We start from the raw sequence: 17,241 nt of genomic DNA, 5'->3' as shown, positions 1-17,241 counted from the left end.
TAAAATTTTGAATTCTTTTTATTTTGAAAATTTTTACAATTAACCTCTTTTTAAAATGTATATCGAAAATAAATTAATTACAAAGAGATCAGAAACAGTCAATTGTTAGAAGACTAGTCAAGTTTCTTGAAAATTTTAACAATACTTATCCCTCATTATGATATGATATGATATGATATGTTTTGATATGATATGATATATTATATTAAATTGGGCGCTAAAATTTACAGTTATAGAAAAATTATTCAATATGTTCCGAATGAAAAATTGTATTTAAATTGTAATAAAGAAAGAATAACTATCCAATTGGAATTTTGAAACAATATTTTTTTCACAAATTTAACTGGTGTTAATAATTATAAAAAGAAACAACATGAAGTACATATAGAAATAAAACACCAGGTTTACAATGTGTATTTATTAACAAAATTGTAATAATATGGTGTATTTAGTAATCAATGTTAGCTATTCCAAACTAATTGTTGTAACATTTTCACATGTTATTTGTTTGTGGGGGTTTTTTTTTCAGGTATACGAGAAACAAGATCAAAGTAAATATACATTGTGCATTATTTTTGATACTTTATTTCCTTAAAAACTTCTCGTTCTAACACTAGTTTATTTATTTGCACGATACAATAAAGCAAATTGTATATATGATTTGTATCTGTTTTAAGCGACGAAATGAGTCTTCAAAATCCTGTATATACCAATGAACCTTACGAAGAACTTCAAACGAACAGGGGTAAATACTAGGTATTCAATTTTGAATAATTACAATAGCTACTTTTCAAATATACTCATAAAAATTTGATGGTTTCTCAAACTACGTGTTCTTAAACTTGTGATTGTTATAAAAAGTAAATTTTGATTTTACTTGTTCCTTCTAGGAAGAAAACGTTTAGGTAAGAACACATTGCACTTTTATAAAACAGACGGTGTATTTTTATTCTTTATTTAGAAACATTAACTTTTACTTTATAATTCGAATATATCCTCGTCTTTGTAGGAGTCTGCCACAAAAGAGAGAATTTTCCAAGCAATTGACAGTTGTTGACGATCGTACATTTCTGTACAATATGATTTTACTAAAATAGCACGTATCGCGTTTAACGCCTAATGTAAAAGTTAAGGAAGTAGTCGTGTTTGCTTTTAAACTTGTCAAAATATCAAAAATACATTTCATTGAATGTTCATTAAATCAAAGTGAAAAAAAAATTTTAAGATCCTTTCTTTCATTTTTTCTAACTTTTATACAACTTGTTATAGAAATGGTGATCAAAGTTTAAAATCTTACAAGGACTATTTATAAGCTTATTTAGCATATTTTTAACAATAACATTGATGCTGTATTTTTGAAGTAAATTTAATGTAAATTAATAAAAAGATACTTGGGTTTCAGTATTGAAAGCATAGAAAAATGGTCAAAATGTCTTCAAATTTTAAGAAAACTAGATTCAGCAATAGAAAGGTAATTCAAATATTTATATCAACTTATTGGTATAAATTGATAGACACTGTGATATCTTATCATTTGATTATATAGGTTGTTTGACTGTGTAAAAACATCATAATTTTTTTTTTATTTAAGAAGTTTGTCTGATAACGAGAAGACTCCTTTATTAAGAAAATTTTGTTTCTACCTGTACTAACTGTATAATTATAACCCTGCTAAATTGATATTATTTTGATGTAAACGGTTATAATATGTCACTCCAAAAATAGAAACATGATACTGTAAATGTGTAATTTTTTTTTTTGGCTTATTTGCCTTTGCTTTGCTTTAATGTACGAGGGTCAATCAAAAAATACGAAGACAATGTGGCTGTCTATCATATATTTTTTATGAAAGTCATACTAAACAGATTAATCTATGCACCAACACTTTTGTTATTGATATGCGAAGTTTTAGTCCATTTGATGAAGCGGTATTTTTGTTAACTCTTTTTAAAAACATCATGTTTGGTCACCAAGGCGCACAGTAACGTTCAAAACATGGCGTCAAGATTAAACGCGCACAGTTATAGATATACCCCGTCTTTATATCATACTTAGTCTCTTGTGCCTTTCTCTTTACAATTTAAAATGGCACTGAACCACTTAACATCTAGTTGCACTCATTTGTAAGAGAATCATAAGTTAGTTCTTCAAAGTTTTCATTTTCTAACCGTGTATCTCTTAGTTAACAGTAAGGATAACCCTGAACGTCGATTTACGTTACTTCTTTTTTGACCAAATATTTACAGATATTCTACTCTCTTTCGGTCTGTTTTATATTCAAAATACAATGACCACCACCCCCACAAAATTTATTACAGTTAAACACAAACTTGCAAATAATTGTTGACTTCGTTTTTGCACCATTGAGCATTTTCACAGCTTATATCGGCTTTTTCCCCGAGTTAAATCCATTTTATTTGTACTTCTCGTTGCGCCGTGACGTCCGGCGACGTCGATGTTTTTAGTCAATTCTAAAGAGAACTATCTGACTTTAGTTACTAATATCTGTTCGACAAAACAATATATCCCGTCATTATTTGGTAAATAGAATACCATGACTATACTAAATTTGAAGTTTCAATATTATTTGGTTTTAAGCCCAATTTATGGAGATATTACTTTCAACATAATACGGATTATTGTTGACGTAACACACAATTTGACCGTGCGCCGTGACCTCATTTTTGCAGGATTAAATTCTAAATAACTCTTAGAAATAAAGACATTTTTTAACTTTTTTGCTTGCAAATTGTTTGAAACTATTGTTAAATTATGTCTTCCAAATTTAGTAATGATATGACGTTAAGTAACATACCTATGACAAAAGTCTTCGTATTTTTTTATTGACCCTCGTATAATTTTCATTATCTCAGAGATTGCAAACAAACAAAAAGTTTTGTAAACTATTTATTGGCGATACTGGGCACGACTGATATATACATATATGTATATTTTTCAATTAAGTAGTCAAATACAATGATTGTTCAAACTTTATATCAATCTATGATGTGAGCAAATGTGAGCAGTTAAGGCCAAAGTTTCAAACAACAACAAAAACTGTAAGTTGAATAAATGACCTTGTTCCTGTGAGGTGCAAGAGTCAAGGTCAAAGTTCAACTCAATTTCAGCGTATATGACCTTGACCCAGGGAGGTGCAGCGGTCAAGGCCAATGTTTTCAACAAGAACAACTGTGCATTTAACATGTTTAAGAGAAGAGCCCCTCGATATGCTTCTAGGTTTTCAGCCGTGCCAGGTGGTATGATTAATGGTGGATAGTCTGCAATAAAGAATAAGAACAAGCAGTATCGTGTTTCAAAAAACAGTAAAGGGTATGTGGGTTTGGGATTTGAAAAACTAATGTTTTGCATAAAAAATTCTGAACACATAATGCACAAACCATCTTCTTGCAGTGAATTTATGGGAAAAGGGCGATTTAAATGCCTGCGCATGATTTATATACACGAAAGGAAAGTAATAAGTTACTGAAGGGGAGGTAATCAATTTGTTAATAAGGAAAAGGACAATCTAAAGTTGCATTCCTTCGATAACAGCATCTTATTCCTTTATACATACGGCACAAATGCATAAGTATCTGTATCATGTCTTAAATTCAAAACTAAAATACATGCATGTTAAAACATTCATCGTCAATTGCATCTATATTTTATATGTCACAAGAAGATATCTGGTGTACAGAATAAATAAATGGGGCAATCGACCATATGGAAAGGCTGCGATACAACACCGGCTTTTACGAGGTCTTTCACACTAAGAACAAAGAAGAACAGTACAAGATTAAAGAAAAATGGGGCGATGTTATGTTTTATCAAATTTACAAGCAATTAATTTTTCCGCTTTCAAAAGTGATGTGTCTTTTGTCTCTACATAGTATTTTAATTTATCAACAGTGCATTGGATACACAGCGTGAGTTAACTTATACTGTATAGAAGAACATTGAAAACGAAAGAGAGTAGGTGTGCATGCCTTTAAAATTCTGATATTTAAAACCCGTTTTAAACAAATTCCAGTAAAAATTGTTAGTGGCAGTTGAAAGCCCTAAAAATACACACAAATAAAACATATTCAAATTGAACTACCGAGGCTCTGCATTTTATACAAGCATTATGTAATATGGATAGTATGACTTTATAATTACTGAATGAATCTGCCTTTTTCTTTCTGTTCAATGGTGTCTGCTCCACTGGAGGTACCCGAATACGACGATTTAAATATTTCTGGTAGTTATGTAAGGTATATAAATATCTATGTATGTTTCAAATACTACTGAGCAGCAATTCTGCAATACTGGGGTTGTCGCCAACTGATTTTCAAGCAAACTGAGTTTACCATTAATCATTAGTTCTTTCTGGCTCCCCCTGGACCATTCAAGTTTTGCTGGTGAAGTTGTCGTTCGTTGTGACGTGACATGTTCTTTTATCTATTAAATTGCTCCAATTTACCTAAGTCGGCGGGGAATACATGCAAATCAAGTCTTTAAACATTTTCTCTTGGTCGAATTTCACAGCCTTTGACAAAATTGATTACAAAATATGACCTTCGCTATAAATTAATTTTTTCTCTCCTAATTTACCTTAAATTTCAATTCCCTATAAACACCTAAAAGTACTATGAAATTAATGTGTATTGTATACAGGGTCATTATTGTTACCTGCATTAAGATTTCAAGTATCAAATATTTTTTATCTAGGTTAATTTTCAAGGGCGCGTCTTAAAGGCAAAGAAATATTGGCAGGTTTACAAATAGTTTTCAGGAAAAAAACATGAAGTGCAGTTTAATTATGTAAATTTAAATCCCATCATCAGATATTACATAAGCCCATTAATTTTACAACTAAAGGGCCATGATTACGATTTGAGCTGAAAATTTTCAAATTCCACTTCTCTGTTTTGCTGTTTACTCCGTTTTGATGTGGTAATTTTATGGTGGGTTTTGAAAGTCATGTGTAAAGTTACAAGCAAGTTAGCATACTCAAAATTCTGTTATATAAACCAGTCTCGTGTGGTGTTTTATATTGGCAAGAGCTTCATATTTATTTATTCAGATCATTTTTGGAACTTTCTGGTAACTAGCGCATTTAAATATTGTGTCCAAAATACCTAAAAAGTTTTTGCAAAATCCCGTGCAGCGGTTTAAGAGGAGTTGCGTTAACAAAAAAAAAAACAGGACTGACTGACGGACAGGAACACATAAAAAACATACCCATCGCAAGTTGTTGCGTGGGTTATAATAACAACAAGTTTTAAGCTCTGTTTCCTGCTGGAAACTAGACAACTGTCTTTCAAATTTTGGTTGATTATTGGAAATGCCTTAGCTTAGAATATAATCATTTACAGATTTACAGAGGAAAAAATAGATTTTAACAGTTTTATTAACCAAAACCGTAACTCGTGTTTATGTCCTATATATTATGTAGATACCTGCATGATTTTTTTATTTTGTAAACCCATTTCTTAAAGTTACTCAATCGTGCAATACAGGTTTTAAAAATCAATTGGTATATTCGCTAGCTACAGTTAACGAATTGCAGAGTTAAAAGGATTTGGGAATATGGAATACATATTGTTCATCACGCTGTGCTTCTTGTCAGCTGTTGCTGGTGACAGTAAGTTGCTATCTCAGTATCCAAATATCATTAAAAAATTCTTAGTAACAATTGGTTCATTCGCAATACAGTTACTGTAGATGTTTAGAAGGAAAGAAAATGTTACGAACTCTGGGTTCAAACTACGCAGTAGACTTTGAATGACGGATCACTTTAACCTGGCAGAAGAACCCAAAAATTATTAAATAAAGCAAGGCATCGGTACTGCTTTTTAATATAACAAAAAGAATATTTTCGTATTTTAGCCAATAAAATTACATATTTAGTGTATGTTAATACGGGTTTATATATCTACATATAACCTTACCCCGAAATAGCCAAAGACTTCCGCCACATGATCAACTACACAGATAAAATCAACTCAGTTGAGTTTGATTACAAGTATCATTTCCATATCTCATAAAATATAAGGTTTGATATGGCATTTTTTAACGACGTTTTAGCAAAACCATTGAATCGTGCAAAAGAACAATATGATTTTTTTTTTAAATTACTTCCCGGTTCCGGAATTTTACCCTAAAGGAATTTTTAACCACCGGGTTATAATTCTGAATATGAATATTGAATGATATTCGTACTGTACATGCAGGCGCGGATACAAAATTTTTTCTTCCGGGGTGGGGGTTCCAAGGGATATCTTTGGGGTTTTTTTTTTTGGGGGGGGGGGGAGTCCGAGGCCTATTTTTGGGAATTTTAAAATGTGAACTTAATAAATCTGAATATTTTTCGGGTAGGGGGGGGGGTCCGGACCCCCTCCCCCTTTTGTAGATCCGCGCATATCATGACATGGTGTCTGCAGACAGTAAGTTTAGGTCACTGAAATAACTGAGCCTACCTATTGCTCTCCGTTTTTTTTCGTCGTCGTGTCTGGTTTGTTGTTCGCCATGCTTTATATTTCATTTGTCTTGCTGGGCAAATCTTGACCAAACTTAGGGCGTATCATTTGAAAGGTGTGTCATTCATGACCTGCAACTCAGTTGGCCTAAATTTTCGGTACAAGGTATCAACGAGATCAAAACAAAATTTGTTGTTTTTGTGGTTTTTATATTTACATATATATATATTATTTATTATATTATATGATTCTGTAAAAACAAAGTTTTTTTTTTCAAATCAACTTTTTCAAAATAATTAAAATTAGAAAAGAAGGTTAAATTTACTTATTTCTTCTTAATTTAGAACTTAAGCTTATACTTGGCCCAATGTCACTTTACACCCTTAACCCAAAGACACTCTGTGGCCGAAGTTTAAGCCAAAGTTGGGCTAAAGAGAGAAGAAATGCTCCGGACATGTGATATCGGAGGGACAGACGGACGGACGGACAGACTGAACACTATAGGTCGCCTACAGAGCGGGGCCCTAGTGAACGTTTAGGTACTACTCAATCACCCCCTCCCCCACTTAGATAAGGATTTTAAAGTTTGGCATTTTCTAATTAGGTGAAAATACATCCTCGTCCTGGCCTGAATTCGATAATAAGTGTAAAATGTGGAAAACAATATACGTCGTTACTTTTCTTTTTCTAGGGGTTAAATACTAGAATATTCAGAAGGAAACAAGAAAGAGAGACATCAGCGAGTGACGAATTTTCCAAACATTGAAAAAACTTTCCAATATGTATCATATAGATAATAATTGCAATTTTTCAGAAGCAAATCAGAAACAGGTCGGAAACATTAGTTTCAGAGGGCTGAGACACAGGGTATTGAACCCACATTGCACGTTACATTCCTTTCTTCAGTTAACATTGAGTCTGATGCATTTAATTTCCTTTTCAGGATACGTTGTTTTGTAAATAAAATAATAAATTTTTTTTGAGTCACTGATTTTTATACTTTCCAAAAAAGGATTGAATATTTATTAAAATTTATTTGTGTATAAAAAAATCTACCATCCATTTCTTTTATTTTATCCAGCATTCTTTTAAATAAATATTACTGAGCTATTGTCTCGGGGGCTTGTTGACAGAAGTGACATGGTAAAGGATTTGTCATTATTCGGAGCTATGCAGCTCTCTTTCGTGAGAACATCCTTCAGTGACAAAGAATATAAAACATTTTTTTCCATTTAAAACTTTGCTTTGGGATATGTTTTCTTTCGTGAAGAGATCATTTTGACTTTAAATAACAAACCTTTTGGGGTATCCCTGCTGGATTTTTTTCTTAAAATTGTTTCATAATAACAAATTCAGCCAGACATAATTTCAGTAATGTAAAAATGTTTTCAATTGCATCACATTCTGCGTAATTTTCATTAAATGCAACAATAGTCTTGTATTGATTAAGAAAGTATCAAGGTAAGAACATAATAAAAATTTAAACAATATCAAAAAAGTAGTTAAAACTGTGTGTATATAACCCTCTGAACATTTATAATAAATGTTTTCATAGAATTCAAGAGAATTTTATCGCATAAAGGTGTACATTTAGTTCAATGGTCTTGTTCAATTTTAATCTAGGGTACGAAGATCGATCTTCACATCCAAGTACTCAGTATGATAAATAAAAATCGCCGTTACTTATGCTTGCATATAAAGTTTTGAATAATTTTTTTCTTGGTCTTAATGATCAGGATACTTGAATGAATTTATAAATTATAACATTTAATGTATACTGCTGGGGTTTCCGATTCTAACTATCAAAATATCTCAGTAAACACTTGTAATATTTTTCATGGGACAATACGTTATAATAAATTGATAGAAAATATATTTTAAGGCTTCTGTGCTCTATTTTCCACAGCCATTCCATCTTCTGACCCATCCATTTATCCATATTCGGTAGATGGATATGAAGGTGAAACAGTGCAATTCCGATGCTACCTGTCTACTCTTGGAAGTCCCCCCGTAATATGGAGCTGGTTTTGTGGACAAGAGCAGATGACAAGTGGCATCACGTATTCAACTACCTATACGTACCTGACTTTCAAGTTATCCATGAAATACCACCAGAGATCTTGCTACTGTAGGGCGACATCGCCATCTACTTTATTGATATATAATCGGAGTTCAACCAGACGTTTAGTCTATGTTAATCGTGAGTAAGAACTATTGTTTATTATGTGTTACTATAACAAGAGTAAACAATGCTCATTTATGATTTGTGAAGGTACCTTATTTTTTTTAAATGTAATGAAATATCAATTTTTCTTTCTTTATTAATATGATTAAGATTGGAATGTAAGATATTTCAAAACTAATTATATCATTACTTTAGATGCTCGATAACTTTATATTAACTTTTGATTCTGTCCCGTGTTGGTCAAGATTATAATTGAAATCTCCAACACTCGGGAAGCATGTTCTTTCCTGTTCCACGTAATCTTCCATCTGTTTCCTTTGTATTACTGAAGATGTTTTAGGCACTACGTTCATTATAAGTAAATCTATCAGGGTCCTTGTCTCCATCCTGACACTTTAACCATTTTAACCGTAAATGAACAGGGCTGCGTTCAAGATCGTAGCTGCTGCGTAGAGCTACGTAGTTGAACGATAAGCTGGCCTAGCCGCTACGTAGATATTCGTAACCTAAATACTTTATGCTAAGCATCAAATTCAAGATGGCCACCTTAGTTACCACTTTATAACAAACATGAAATCTATTTATTTAGTTGTGATATTTTATTCATCTTTTACGTTATAATAAATTTTAACATGTATATTTCCGCTTGAAATTAACAAAATATGTCGATGTAATTAGTCTTTAGTTGAATATTTCCAACTTCAAATTTGAGATCTAGTGGCTAACCTAGCGGTCCGTTCAATAGACCTAGATATATACGATCTAGCGGCTAGGCTAGCTGTTACGATCTTGAACGCAGCCCTGGCAGTACATCATATTTGCAGAGCAAGGATGGTGACGTCTACATTGGGATATTTTTTTGTGCGTTAAGATAAGTGTTTAGCAATGTTGATTTGAAATACTAAGGCATCAAAGGAACCATTAAGTATCAATACCATATGTTAAAACCAAAGGCGCTTGTTTCTGTAATAAAAAAATTCACCAAATATAGAACAATGATATACAACGAATCTTACTCCAAATTCCGTGGAGTACAACCTTCCGTGAATTGCAATCATTTTGTTGTATTATTGTATTATACTTTATTATATTTCCAGTGTCTTTGTCTGTGATAACACTACAAATCGATTTTGTGATTTATTTTCCATTACCTTCATCAATGACTATTTTAGTAATTAATAGTACAATTGCTAAAACTTTTATAGATATAAGTCATAAGGAATCATTGTTTGAATATTATGAGGTGATTGAATACAGTCGGGCGTGATCAAATCTTTCATAAAGCCCTTCGGGCTTTACAGGATTTGATCACCTCCAACAGTGTAAAGTTTAATCACCTCATAATACTCAAAGAATGATCAAAATGCACCAAATTTTGCTATATTTTTAGAGTATCACAAAACGAGATTGGTACAGTGGATTTATTCAAAAGTTCAAAAAAAAATAACCCCTAGTATAGCATAATTCTTTGTGTAAAATTTCCAAGGCGTACACTTTTTACTTTAAAGTTAACACAACCACCGTATCAGATTTTCACATTTTTGTATTTGCACAAACAAAAGGAAAAGAACAAACAAATAAGATATATAAGATATATATAAGATTGTTGCTTTCAACTAGTTAAAAGCCTGAATTTCATTCATAGCAATTTCCATTTGGTTTTTTTTTTTCGTTTTCTCACTTTTTAAGAATTGAAATCTAGGAAATTTGTTAAGTCGTACGTAAAAATTAGAAGAAAAAAAGTATCTCAATTTGTGCCGAACATTATGACAACAAATGAAATATATGTAAATTTTCACATCATGTCTTTTCTACCAATCACAAAAGAAGGGAAATGCACAATCCGGAGACTGTAAATTACTTCAACTCTTTATACCGTCTTACACGGAAGACGGTAACAAACCAACTAGATTTCGGAATTTAACATGAAAGTATTATTTTATAATAAAATCTAATAAGTAAAACATATTTTTAATATACTTATATAGATATATGATATTCAAAATACAAACATTATAAATACATTTCAGATCTTCCTCCGACAAAACCGATGATATATGTTTTGTCGTCCACAGCTGTTCGGTCAGAAGAAACCATACAAGCCAAATGCAATATAACTTCCCTGGGTTATCCACAAATTTCGTGGATGTGGTTTTGTAGTAATCAAGCTCCAGTATCTGGTACTGCTATACGATTTGAGTCTTATATCAGCTTGAAAATCACATCGAACGACAAAACTATTGGATGTAGATGCAGAGCAACATCTTCGATCACTTATTATGAATATGACGAGTTTTCCGATTTTGTACATTTCACCGTTCTTTGTAAGTGCTGGAAATATTACTCCATATCCTTTTAAATATCTAATGATGCTTTGAACGCAACTTTTATTTAGTTAATTCTTATTATTATACCCTTATCTGAAAAAAAAATACTATTTACTTCGAAACTGTCTGCATAGCCATTAAATGTCGAAAGCGTTACATTAATGTTTTCTCTTATCATTGGCTTTTTCATACAGCGGATCCGAATAATGACACACAATGTCTTTCCCCCGTGGCATTTGGTACAACGACCGGTTTACTTGTATCCATCATCGCCGCACTTTCCGTTGTCGTTATCCTGCAGTGTGTGCGGAAGAGAAATGGTAATGGTAAAACAACAATGATGGCATATTTCAGTCCCCTGTATCCAAGTCAAAGTTCTTTAAATCATGTTAACATGCAAAATAATTATATTGACATTTAGGATAATTACGTAAACATGCAAAATAATTATGTTGATATGCTAAAATATGTAGTCAGGTAACAATTCGTCAAAAAAGTATTGCCCAGATTTAATTGTCAACATGCAAGTTTATGTTTTGTCGACATGCGACATTCTTATGTCGATATCCAACTGATTTATGTTGACATAGATAAAATTTCGACTTGCGAAATTTTTATGTCGACATGCAACGTTTTTGTGTTTACATGCAACATGTTCATGTGACATGAAATGAAAGATAAATATGCTGACCTGCATCATTTTTATTTTGTTAATGTCAGCATATTATCTCCTATGTAAACATAGATATGTTGCATGCTAACATATCCATCTCCCATATTCACAGGAAGGTAAATAAATAAGCTGCATGTCAAAATTATTATAATGTAACATATCGATATAACTTGTAAGCCAACATATTACCCCGCGTTGTCAAAATAATTATCTCGCATGGCAACATAATTAAAGTTTTATGTCGACATAATTAAATTGTGTGCCTGGCATGTAGGAAGTCAATTGTGGACAGATATTGATAATTTCAAATAAAATTTCAAAAACCGTATTATCGTATAATGACATTGCTTGTTGGCTTAATATATAACTTGCATTCAGAGGACTGAAATATACCACCATAAGAAACAGAAATATTGACTTTGGGTGTTTTTTAATTTTTTGTCGTTTTTTTTCTTCTTTTTTGGTTTGAATTGTGGAAAATGCTGAACTTATTATTGAATCTTTCTAGTACAAAAACACACACTTGTTTTTGCGAGAAATTTGTCCAGTAGTATATAAATAAAAAAAAGTATTTAATCTAGATTACGTAAGTACATTCCCTCCATAAAATATAACCATTTCCACTTTCGTGAAAAAAGTGTTTGGTACCATTCCCTTCTACTATAATATATCTACAAAACCCTATATAGTTGACTTCACTTACTCATTTATTAACAGCGTTAAAACACTGTTCACAGACTGTAAAAGTCATTTTACACAATAATACGATCATTTCAAATATCAGGCGAAATGCAAAAAATAAATTTAAAGTATTTAAAAGCTTTTCAGTTTTAAATTACTGAAAATATAAATCATGATGATTATGAACGAAAAAAGAAATCAATAAATTACAGCTTTTGAAACAGATTAGGTACAAAAAACGATATTTACAACTTCTTCGTTTGAGATCGGTTAATTAATTAATTGACTGTTTTGACTCCTCGTCGGGAATTTTTCATTTTTATGAGCGGTATGTGTGTAAAAAATGACAGTAGGTAGATTAGATTTACTGAAATTTGAGAAGACTGAGTAATTCATAGATAGAGTGTTACGAATTGCAATGTTGAAAAAATAAAATTTTACATATGCATTTTTGTCGGCGAAAGTTAAGTAGTGTATTGTATTTGCATGTTTGTGTGTATATTAATGAGTATTTAATTCTTTAATTTTCAATTTATAAGATAAGACTGATGAAAATGATAAATACAGTCTAACTGTTATAATATACAGGTTTATCACAGATTATTTGAATTAGTTCGGCTTTTCATCACAATTTACAAAATTTTCACTCATTTTAGGGATTTTTTTTCAGGTACGAGCGAACCAAGATCAAAGTAAATATAATTTTTACATTATTTTTTAAATATCCTACCTTAACTTTTCATTTTAAGCAAGTATATTTTGGGATAATGTATCCACATAATAACACATGCCTTTTATATATATATATATATATATATATATATATATATATATATATATATATATATATATATATATATATATATAAGAAGCACTAGCAAACCAACAACACTCGTTATCTAAAGTGTCGGATCAAAAGATACACGGTTATAAGATGAGATATAAAAGCACTAAAAATAACCAACGACACGAACAATAGAGTAAAATATTGTCAAATTTTCGGGACAACCCGTCCCTTCTTCAGGACAACAAAATAAAAACTACATAAGAAAGAAGAAAAACATCTACAAAACTAGCACTAAACTACAAACTAAATAATATATAAAAACTAGATAATGTATAAACACCGGATAAAAACGTGGCAGCTACATGTACATCTTTGTATTTAAGATTTCGAGCCCGAGAAAGAAAAATCCCGTCCGACGCAGCGGACGCTCTGTGAAGAAGTGCTGAAAGCTAACGCGAACGAAATAACTTGCTAATTGGGGGTTGCTGTTAATTAAGTTGTACTAGTAAGATAATTCGTAGTGAAAGTTTGTAGGGAAGATTGGCCCTGTAAAAGACCACATAAATAATCATGAATGTAAACACTAATGGAAGTTAAATAAAGAAAATAAAATGGATAGAGAACAATTAAAAATAACAAAACTGATTAAGGAACGAGCTAGTAACTTGAATAATTAACATGATTAATAGTTTGTACATGGACCCAAAAGGATGAAGATGGTGATATTGCTACGAAAACAAATCAGTATTTAGTTGATGTTCATTTTGGTGAAGTCACTTAATTTGTTAATGCCGTCAGGGCGGAATGACTTCAGTCAATGCATCCAAAAATTTTCTTTATTTTTTCTCTCCGCGTCTGTCCAGTTAGGGTTGTGATCTATGACCAAAACCATCATGTCCTCCCATTTGTGACCATCTAGGTTAAAATGTTCCCCGACGGGTTCTTTAATTTTCTTAGTTTTGATGGTGGAACGATGATTATTGATGCGCCTGCGGAGGTCTCCTGTTTCCCCTACGTATTGTTTCTGACAAAATTTACAACTGATGAGATATAAACAATTGTCAGTACGACAAGAAGTATTTGCGAAAATTTTGTAAGTACGGCCAGTAATGGGGCTAGAGAAGTCGTCTGCATCAGTGCTGTGTTTGCACAACAGACATCTGGTGTCAGAACATGTTTTAAATCCACCATAAGGTAGAGGGTTCTTTAGTTTGATTCTTACCACCATGTCCTTAAGGTTTCTTGGGCGCTTGAAAGCTGCCATCAGGGTTTTTTGAAAACCTCAACCATTTTATCATTGCTGTAAAGGATTGGCAGGTTCTTCTTTAGGACTGCATTTAGGCCCCTAAGGACAGGGTGGTAAGTGGTGACAAATGGGACCTTGTTGTCTTCGTTTTTGGGTTTATATTTCAAAAGGGATAAACGATCCTCTTTAGCTAAATCATCAATTGCATTCTGTACAGAGTGCGAGCTGTAGCCCCTGGCACATAAGTGGGATTTTAGGAGTTGACTTTGCTCAGAGTATAGTTCTTGAGTTGAACAAATACGTCTGACTCTGGTGGCTAGGCCTTTTTGGTATGCCTCTAAACGTCAATTCTTTCCATCATTCTATCAAATTTACGACTGAAATTGTCTCATTCAACAATACGTTTCTTGACACTACTTTAACTTTAATCGATGGTTAACTCGATTTCAATCTTCATACTAAACCTACAGATTTCCACCTCTATTTAATGACGTCTAGCTGCCACCCACCTCATACGTTTAGAGGCATACCAAAAGGCCTAGCCACCAGAGTCAGACGTATTTGTTCAACTCAAGAACTATACTCTGAGCAAAGTCAACTCCTAAAATCCCACTTATGTGCCAGGGGCTACAGCTCGCACTCTGTACAGAATGCAATTGATGATTTAGCTAAAGAGGATCGTTTATCCCTTTTGAAATATAAACCCAAAAACGAAGACAACAAGGTCCCATTTGTCACTACTTACCACCCTGTCCTCAGGGGCCTAAATGCAGTCCTAAAGAAGAACCTGCCAATCCTTTACAGCAATGATAAAATGGTTGAGGTTTTCAAAAAAAAACCCGATGGCAGCTTTCAAGTGCCCTAGAAACCTTAAGGACATGGTGGTAAGAACCAAACTAAAGAACCCTCTACCTAATGGTGGCTTTAAAACTTGTTCTGACACCAGATGTCTGTTGTGCAAACACAGCTCTGATGCAGACGACTTCTCTAGCCCCATTACTGGCCGTACTTACAAAATTTTCGCAAATACTTCTTGCCGTAATGACAATTGTATATATCTCATCAATTGTAAATTTTGTCAGAAACAATACGTAGGGGAAACAGGAGACCTCCGCAGGCGCATCAATAATCATCGTTCCACCATCAAAACTAAGAAAATTAAAGAACCCGTCGGGGAACATTTTAACTTAGATGGTCACAAATGGGAGGACATGATGGTTTTGGTCAATGATCACAACCCTAACTGGACAGATGCGGAGAGAAAAAATAAAGAAAAATTTTGGATGCATAGACTGAAGTCATTCCGCTCTGACGGCATTAACAAATTAAGTGACTTCACCAAAATGAACATCAACTAAATACTGATTTGTTTTCGTAGCAATATCACCATCTTCATCCTTTTGAGTCCATGTACAAACTATTAATCATGTTAATTATTCAAATTATTGGCTCGTTCCTTAATCAGTTTTGTTATTTTTAATTGTTCTCTATCCATTTTATTTTCTTTATTTAACTTCCATTAGTGTTTACATTCATGATTATTTATGTGGTCTTTTACAGGGCCAATCTTCCCTACAAACTTTCACTACGAATTATCTTACTAGTACAACTTAATTAACAGCAACCCCCAATTAGCAAGTTAATTCGTTCGCGTTATCTTTCAGCACTTCTTCACAGACCGTCCGCTGCTTCGGTCGGGATTTTTCTTTCTCGGGCTCGAAATCTAGTTTTTATATATTATTTAGTTTGTAGTTTAGTGCTAGTTTTGTAGATGTTTTTCTTCTTTCTTATGTAGTTTTTATTTTGTTGTCCTGAAGAAGGGACGGGTTGTCCCGAAAATTTGACAATATTTTACTTTATTGTGCGTGTCGTTGGTTATTTTAGTGCTTATATATATATATATATATATATATATATATATATATATATATATATATATATATATATATATATACATTTATTTATATTTATTTATATATATGATGTTGTAGTGACGCAATAGGCCACCAGAACCCTGCTTATTCCAATGAGCCTTCTTACGAAACACTTCAAAGGACCTGTGGTAAAAACACTGACTAATTATCTATATCATTGTTATAAACTTTACACTTAAACTTAAGATAAGATTTTAATGTTTGAGCAAAGAATTTTACTTTTACTGTTTCACTGTAGGAAAAACACAAAACTAAGGTAAGAGCATAAGATTACTTTTAAAAATCTTTGACCTTCTTTTCATTTATTTTTACTTTGACATTTTAAAATAAGCTTTCAAATTCAAAAGTATTCTTCCCTTTGTAGGAGGCGTGCAAAAGATATGTTCCATGAAAAACGAAACAACTGACGACTAAACTTACTTCCGATGAAGTTTAACTGTTTAAAAAAACTTAACATATTTAGAATTTTACTTTAGTATTATAAGTTAGGTAAATTTAATTTGTATGCCAGGAAATGCTACTTGTATACCAATCTGAATATATATTGTAGATTGCGTATGTTTATGTGGATGTGTAAAGATACATGTATTAAACGTTACTCCAAATGTATTCACACTATACGGAAAATGTTTTGGCTTCTTTGCCACATCATCATTATGTAAAGTTTATATTATCTGTTATAGTATAATATTCAAAACCACTAATATCCTAGTTGCTATCAAACAATTTAATTGTATCTATTTTATACTTTAATACATTATGTAATCAATCTAGTGTAAGTGTAGCAGGTACAGTTAGTACCATGACAAAAACCTTTAGTACAGATTTTGACTATCATGATATGCTATCCTTGTGTCTGTAAATAACTGAACCACTAACATTTGTTTTAACCTTAAACTTGTAACAAACATTTTTATTACCAAAAATTGAATAAATATTTAATCATT

The 17,241-nt window shown here is 32.1% G+C and overlaps 1 protein-coding gene and 1 long non-coding RNA gene across 2 annotated transcripts; both read left to right on the top strand.

Moving 5' to 3' along the window:
* The first annotated feature begins 424 nt into the window (after nucleotides 1–424).
* On the top strand, nucleotides 425–3,792 carry LOC105318147 (uncharacterized). The gene is made up of 4 exons (XR_010710830.1): nucleotides 425–551; nucleotides 678–756; nucleotides 891–905; nucleotides 1,010–3,792. It is a non-coding gene; the product is annotated as an uncharacterized lncRNA (long non-coding RNA).
* A 1,687-nt stretch (nucleotides 3,793–5,479) lies between these two features.
* On the top strand, nucleotides 5,480–17,241 carry LOC105338252 (uncharacterized). Its single transcript, XM_066075306.1, has 8 exons — nucleotides 5,480–5,626; nucleotides 8,368–8,661; nucleotides 10,677–10,970; nucleotides 11,168–11,293; nucleotides 12,998–13,019; nucleotides 16,352–16,422; nucleotides 16,533–16,550; nucleotides 16,659–17,241. The coding sequence occupies exons 1-7, from the start codon at nucleotides 5,572–5,574 to the stop codon at nucleotides 16,547–16,549; spliced, it is 879 nt and encodes a 292-aa protein (XP_065931378.1). The 5' UTR covers nucleotides 5,480–5,571; the 3' UTR covers nucleotide 16,550; nucleotides 16,659–17,241.

The sequence above is a fragment of the Magallana gigas genome, chromosome 2 (genome assembly GCF_963853765.1).
Source record: "Magallana gigas chromosome 2, xbMagGiga1.1, whole genome shotgun sequence".
Classification (NCBI taxonomy): Eukaryota; Metazoa; Mollusca; class Bivalvia; order Ostreida; family Ostreidae; genus Magallana; species Magallana gigas.
This window is presented reverse-complemented; position numbering and strand designations above follow the sequence as displayed.

What these genes read in the sequence shown, in the direction of transcription:
- LOC105338252 (XM_066075306.1), top strand. Translation starts at nt 5,572, where the DNA reads ATGGAATACATATTGTTCATCACGCTGTGCTTCTTGTCAGCTGTTGCT. An exon ending in TGTACATTTCACCGTTCTTT is followed by an intron (nt 10,971 to 11,167) that starts GTAAGTGCTGGA and finishes TTTTTCATACAG; the next exon opens with CGGATCCGAATAATGACACA. An exon ending in ACGAGCGAACCAAGATCAAA is followed by an intron (nt 13,020 to 16,351) that starts GTAAATATAATT and finishes ATGATGTTGTAG; the next exon opens with TGACGCAATAGGCCACCAGA.